General features: G+C 38.9%; 1 protein-coding gene across 1 annotated transcript; it reads left to right on the plus strand.

Annotated features, from left to right (window-relative positions):
• Positions 1-741: 741 nt before the first annotated feature.
• Positions 742-5,648, plus strand: LOC116330629 (calpain-1 catalytic subunit-like). Its single transcript, XM_039618153.1, has 12 exons — positions 742-974; positions 1,111-1,198; positions 1,281-1,396; positions 1,495-1,628; positions 1,723-1,912; positions 2,006-2,068; positions 2,232-2,317; positions 3,793-3,864; positions 3,989-4,146; positions 4,291-4,448; positions 4,743-4,754; positions 5,442-5,648. Exons 1-12 carry the CDS (start codon positions 756-758, stop codon positions 5,646-5,648), a joined length of 1,503 nt encoding a protein of 500 aa, XP_039474087.1. The 5' UTR covers positions 742-755.
• Positions 5,649-7,027: the final 1,379 nt, after the last annotated feature.

Raw genomic sequence — 7,027 nt, forward strand, 5'->3', positions numbered from 1 at the left:
AATTATGTAGGTTACAGTTGCTCCAGAGAAATGGTAAAAATAGTAACAGTAACAGACTAAACTCCAAACAATACATTATGTTACAGATTTTAATATTAATTAGTCATTGTCAATTGTTCACTTGTCCTGTTCTCATTGAAGATGATGACAGTTCTTCTAAAAGACGTGGAAAACTTCATTCTGATCACAAAAACAAAGCAAACAAACAAACTGTATTTATTTATTCAGTTATATTTTGCTGAAAATGAAAACACTACATTATTTGATGCCACAGTGTGCATGATAAGAATGTATAAACATTTTTTTTAAATACAAATATAAGCACAGCAACTTCATTCCTGGTTGTTGACCATGTGTGAACATGTCCAAACCCATGATGGATTTCAGCAGACGGAGCAATATGCAAATTACAATGCTCAAATCAGGTGTCATGGTTTTGCATCTGTTTTTCCCAGAGAAAATCTATTTTGTTGTCTAACCCATTCCTCTCAGCCACACCCTATAATAACCGTTCTACATTTTTGGGGGGTGGGATTTCAAACTTGTATAAGAAAGTGTGAATATAAGATGCTGCACATATCACATTTGGCAATTCCAAGGTGCTTGTCTTGCAAGGAAGAATCAGTTGCTTGCCACCGTGCACAGGTAATAATCTCTGTTCTTTCAAGAAAACCTTTTAAATGAGAGTTTTGTGTCTCTGAATTTATTTTTTTTCCTTGTACCAGAATCTGTCTGAAGACTTCTTCATCATCATCATGGCTAAATCTGAAACTTGTCTCATCAACTTGCGTTACCAGGATGGCAGCGAGGGAAGCCCCTCCAACCCTGCCAAGTTCAGAAATCAAGACTTTGCCCAGATAAAAGCTGACTGCCTCCGCAAAGGAGAACTGTTTGTGGACAATGCGTTCCCACCTAACAGTAATTCTTTGGGTGACGTGTCTGGTTTGAGTGAAGTGAAATGGCTTCGACCTGCAGTAACATCATTTTAATTATATTTATTCTTCTTTCACTTCTACATTTAATGGGTTAAATGCATTTCTGTACAGTAGGAAAACAGATTCTTTTTTCAATGCTTGTCAACATCAGATTTATTTCCACTGTCTTTTCAAGGATTTACTGAGAGAACAAGGAAACAATGATAAGCCTGCTTACTGTACAGATGGTATGTCACGATTTGACTTTGCACAAGGCTCATTGGGTAAGCAAATATTTGCTATATGACAACAATGACAATTTTTTTCCAAATCTTGGGAGAACTATTAGTTTCCTTCTTTTATCAGGTAACTGCTGGTTTTTGTCTGCAATGTCTGCACTGACCTTCCAAAAAAACCTGATGGAACAAGTTGTGCCAATGGACCAGTCCTTTGAGGATTATGCAGGAATATTTCACTTCAGGGTAACAAAAGATTAATAAATGTGTCTAAAGAATACTTTTACAAAACACAAACACAACACACTGTGGTTATTAATCCTTAGCTGTTTTCTCTGTTTCAGTTCTGGAGGTTTGGAAAGTGGGTAGATGTTGTCATTGATGATTATCTGCCAACGATCAACAAACAGTTTCTGTCTGTGTCCTCAAAATGTCAAAATGAGTTCTGGGCTCCTCTGCTGGAGAAGGCATATGCCAAGTACAGAACCACCTCTCACACTTTCATATAAATCAGTTAGAAGATCACAGAAAATATTTACAAATATTTCTCCTTTTCTTTGTGTCTCCTTCAGAGTTTGCGGTTCATACGCAGACATGCATGGTGGGTCATCATCGGATGCCTTCAAAGATTTCACTGGAGGTTTGTACCACTGTCACGATTTCAAGAAACCCAATGCACCGAGCCATGATGAGCTTTGGCTGACACTAAGCAGAGCCACTGAGTGCAAATCATTGATTTGCTCTATGACTGGGGAAGAGGCAGTAAGAACTATTTTTTCAGAGAAACAATAAAACAATAATTTTCTCAAAAATAAAACCATCAATAACTTAATTTATTTTACATGTCTTTTTCAGGATAAATTGGCCAACACTGGACTGGCAGATGGGCATGGCTATTCTGTCACAGGCATCACTGAGGTAAATTCTCGAGCTGGCAAAGTGAATTCCATCTTGGAAAACTGATTATGTTAAGAGCATAATTCCAGCAAAATTATGACAGTATCAATTAACCAATACTTGGTGATATTATATATAGAAGAATTCAGGTTAATTTTTTTCACTTTTTTTATTTAATCTGAAGGTGAAGTTAAACGACTCCAAAGTAAGACTGGTGCGAGTCATGAATCCATGGGGCGCAGGGGAGTGGAACGGAAAATGGAGCGACAAGTTTGTGATTTTATCAAAGATCCACTTTATGACAATGAGACATTTTTTCTTATTTTAGTTGTGTATAAAAACATATTCCAGTTATACTTTCATGATAATTTTGCAGGTATAAAAGGACAACTTAGACAATTTAACAAAAAATCATTGTAACTCCATTAAATGCATTTATATAGTTCAATCAAAAGTTGTTTCATGGGCAGAGACAGGTTTATTTTCATAAATTAAACTGTTGAAAACCCACAAAACACAGTTAAGAAGCTCTCAGTGCAAGAGGAAAACACAATTCTTAGGCTACCAAAGACAAATAGAAAACAGAATGAAACCAAATGCTCTGCAACTTATAAAATGCCCATACATCCACAGAGCACAGTAGTGATGGATGATCACAGGATTCTTTCTAATGTAAAGAATAACATCTTTAGAAAAGCTAGCCAAATGAGAAAATGGCAAACACTTTCCAAGGCATAGCTAGGGTTACCAACTTTTTAACTATCCAATAAGCGTCACTATGGCGTGCAAGAAGAACAATGACCAGGCAGCTGGGCATAGTGTAAATATGCACTTCTGTTCATATCCTTACAATAAAAATGCACTAAAATGTTGGTATTCATTTTAATCAATACCTCATCTAAAACAACAGAGAAAATACAGTAAATTACTATAAATATACTGTAACACGCCCCAAGTAAGAGGGCAGCCAACAGATTATGTCTGATTCTGAAAAAAAAATTGATAAATGATGAGATGGACGACAGGTAGTGTGTTTTCCTCTCTAGCTTCTGCCAGATCTGAAAACGAGCAGTAGCGTCACATTGAACCATCTCACTAGGGCGGAAGTGCCCCCTTGTGGCGCAACTAGGGATCACACCACATGTTGGGTCTCCAATAAAATCACAAAATTAAGGCCCTTCTTTAACAAAACTACACCTAAAGACTTATACAATATACAAAAATTAAATCACATAATGTGACCACATATTACAGTGTGTCACAATACCATGGGCTGTTCCTTTGAAAAATAAGCAAAGAGGAAAACCATAAGCCACGTCTACCACAATAACATGATTTTATGAAAGAGAAAACAACAAAACAAAAAACAGAGGGCTTCATCTAAGTGCAAATCATATATCAGATGTGAAAAACAAATACCAGATTAGACTAAAAAAACATGTGGAACAGTATTCTGTGTTCAGAATATTCAAAATGTACTGAAATGAGAGAAAGAAATAATAAAAGGATTTGAAAAAAACTCATATCCGGAAGCACCAAGTTACATTTCATTTAGTCAGGTGAAAACTGAATTTAGAAAGATCCACAATCGAAATGCAACGAAGATACTTGTAATACAGACCTGTCAAAACATGCCTAAGCCTACCTAGCTATAATATATGTGCCATATATATTTTATTATTAAAAAACAAGTCTGCTTTGCTGCTTGGAAGTCTGTCATGAGCTTATTTGTTTCATGTTTTCAGGTCAGATATGTGGGACAAAGTAGAGCCAGAAGTTCGAAAAATGTGTTTCGACCGTGACGATGGGGAGTTCTGGTAAATGAGTTTAATTAAAAGTCCCACATGGAGAACTTTGGTAAAATTTATGTCTTTTGGGTTGACATGTCACATTTTTTATCCACCTTTTTTTAAATCTCTCTCTGCTAATCATTTCTTTTAGGATGGAGTTTGAAGACTTCTGTTCCCATTTTCGGGAGGTAACCATCTGCTCTGAGACCCCTAACTTTCTTGATGGTGACTTTAAATGTCAGTGGAAATGCATGATTTATGACGGCAGCTGGGTAGCAGGGATCTCTGCAGGTGGCAAGTGGGATGAACGTGAGCCCAGTTTTTTTTTTTAACCATAACTATCACTACAACAACAATGTGTTTTTATGTTCCTTTTATCTGTGCAAACAGAAAACCCACCATAAATTTCTAAACATGTAACTAACAGGATTAATGTTTCCTCGTTCTTTGTAGCCACCTTTGCAACAAACCCTCAGTATCGCATCCAGGTGAGCGTTATTGACAAGGAGGAGCCAGAAGACAAAAATGTCTTGGTCTCCCTGATGCAGAAACCTCTTCAGGAGCATCGCAGACAGATGAAAATCGAAGAGGTTGTAGTTCTCATCTATAAGGTATTTATTTAAAATGTTCTCTCTGAGATATAAATAACTGTTAAATGCTACAATTGAATAATGAAGGCTATGAAACAAATTTATTAAAGCACTTTTTTAAACAACCAGCTCTATGACATTACTACTAAAGAACCACAACTTACATAACAGTAGAGCTAAGTTAGTAATATTAAAAAAACCTTTTAGAAGCATTTGCCTTCACATTCATTATTGAATGTTACTATGGAAACAAGTCTTTCTGCCAGCAGAACTGTTGAATGATTGAAATTCTTGTTCCCATTTTACAATCAACAGGTACCACCAGGGGTAAGTACAAACAATGATAAATATATGAAACTTTTCCTGAAAGTATAGTCAGCATTGTCTAAGGAGCTTGGAAAGAAAAGCATCTGGACTTCTTTAAGTTGCTTGAAGACGTTTTACCTCTCATCCGAGAAGCTTCTTCAGTTCTAAGGGTCAAATGGTGGAGAGTCCCATATTTAAACCCCGTGGGAGTATCCCCCCAAAGAGGGACAAAAGGACCCCCTGATGATTCTTTACCTAAAGGTGTGAAAACGGGTGTGGGCCACAATCAGCCAGGGTTTCAGGTGAGCTCATTGTGAAACCTGGCCCCACCCTATCATGTGATTTCCTGAGGTCAGATGGCCCAGGGTGTGAGTGGGCGTTAAGGTGTCTGGGAAGGGATCTCAAAACTGGATTATAGATGGCAGACAGTTGGTGTGGTAAACCACCACCTCTGTTGAAAGATGGTCACTCACAGTGGACGTAAATGGCTTCTTTCACTCCTCTTTCTCAAGCTCTCGGATGAGAGGTGAAACGTCTTCAAGCAACTTAAAGAAGTCCAGACGCTTTTCTTTCCAAGCTCCTTAGACTACGATGACCTGGATGACTGAGAACCTTCACAGATTTAGTCAGCATTGATTTAACTTGAACAACATACACTGAAACTTGGGAAACAATTTCATCATATACATTCCTTCATATTTCTCCCAGACCCCACAAGGACGCCTGGGATCTGAGTTCTTTAACACCAATAGTACTGTAAAGCGACCAACCCGTTATCAAGGTTTCATAGAGGTGATTCAACTCTACAGTCTGGAACCTGGAGAGTATGTGATCGTCCCGTTCACATATGAACCCAACATCACTGCAGACTTTGTTCTTACTGTCTACACCAAAGCTGATGCCAAGATCAGGTAAAGGCTTTCTCTGACCTTTCACATATTTTGTAAGGCTCACTGAAGACCTTTATTCCAAAAGAAAGTCGCTTATTTTAATATGATGGATCCTTGGCTGAAAGCTGAAAGCTTGATCAAATATGATCTTCAAACATCAGTCTATTTCCAAAAGTGATAAAAAGTTGTGCAGCAGGTCATAATTAACTGCCATTCCTTTATTAATCAACAAATAAAGCTGTAGTCTTAATTCATTAAAGGTCAAGAGACGATGCTGCATTGTGTCTTTCTCAGCTAATAGTGCCATCTTCACTTAAGGCAGAGGTTCCCAAAGTGTGGGGCTCGCCCCCTAGGGGGGCGCAGAGCCATTGCAGGGGGGGGGGGTATGAAAAGAAAAAAAGAATGCTTGGACATTGCTAGCATAATGGACAGGTTTTTGATGGGGCTCCCACACAAACGCAAAGCAGGCGATGAAGCATCGCCAAATACAGGGAGTGCAGAATTATTAGGCAAATGAGTATTTTGTCCATATCATCCTCTTCATGCATGTTGTCTTACTCCAAGCTGTATAGGCTCAAAAGCCTACTACCAATTAAGCATATTAGGTGATGTGCATCTCTGTAATGAGAAGGGGTGTGGTCTAATGACATCAACACCCTATATCAGGTGTGCATAATTATTAGGCAACTTCCTTTCCTTTGGCAAAATGGGTCAAAAGAAGGACTTGACAGGCTCAGAAAAGTCAAAAATAGTGAGATATCTTGCAGAGGGATGCAGCAGTCTTAAAATTGCAAAGCTTCTGAAGCGTGATCATCGAACAATCAAGCCGTTTCATTCAAAATAGTCAACAGGGTCGCAAGACGCGTGGGAAAAACCAAGGCGCAAAAATAACTGCCCATGAACTGAGAAAAGTCAAGCGTGCAGCTGCCAAGATGCCACTTGCCACCAGTTTGGCCATATTTCAGAGCTGCAACATCACTGGAGTGCCCAAAAGCACAAGGTGTGCAATACTCAGAGACATGGCCAAGGTAAGAAAGGCTGAAAGACGACCACCACTGAACAAGACACACAAGCTGAAACGTCAAGACTGGGCCAAGAAATATCTCAAGACTGATTTTTCTAAGGTTTTATGGACTGATGAAATGAGAGTGAGTCTTGATGGGCCAGATGGATGGGCCCGTGGCTGGATTGGTAAAGGGCAGAGAGCTCCAGTCCGACTCAGACGCCAGCAAGGTGGAGGTGGAGTACTGGTTTGGGCTGGTATCATCAAAGATGAGCTTGTGGGGCCTTTTGGGTTGAGGATGAGTCAAGCTCAACTCCCAGTCCTACTGCCAGTTTCTGGAAGACACCTTCTTCAAGCAGTGGTACAGGAAGAAGTCTGCATCCTTCAAGAAAAACATGATT

Source organism: Oreochromis aureus, linkage group 10 (genome assembly GCF_013358895.1).
Source record: "Oreochromis aureus strain Israel breed Guangdong linkage group 10, ZZ_aureus, whole genome shotgun sequence".
NCBI lineage: Eukaryota > Metazoa > Chordata > Actinopteri > Cichliformes > Cichlidae > Oreochromis > Oreochromis aureus.

Coding starts and splice junctions, on each gene's coding strand:
- LOC116330629 (XM_039618153.1), top strand. CDS start 756: ATGGCTAAATCTGAAACTTGTCTCATCAACTTGCGTTACCAGGATGGC. Junction 1,629..1,722: donor CTGGAGAAGGCATATGCCAA/GTACAGAACCAC, acceptor TGTCTCCTTCAG/AGTTTGCGGTTCATACGCAG. Junction 2,069..2,231: donor CTGTCACAGGCATCACTGAG/GTAAATTCTCGA, acceptor TTTAATCTGAAG/GTGAAGTTAAACGACTCCAA.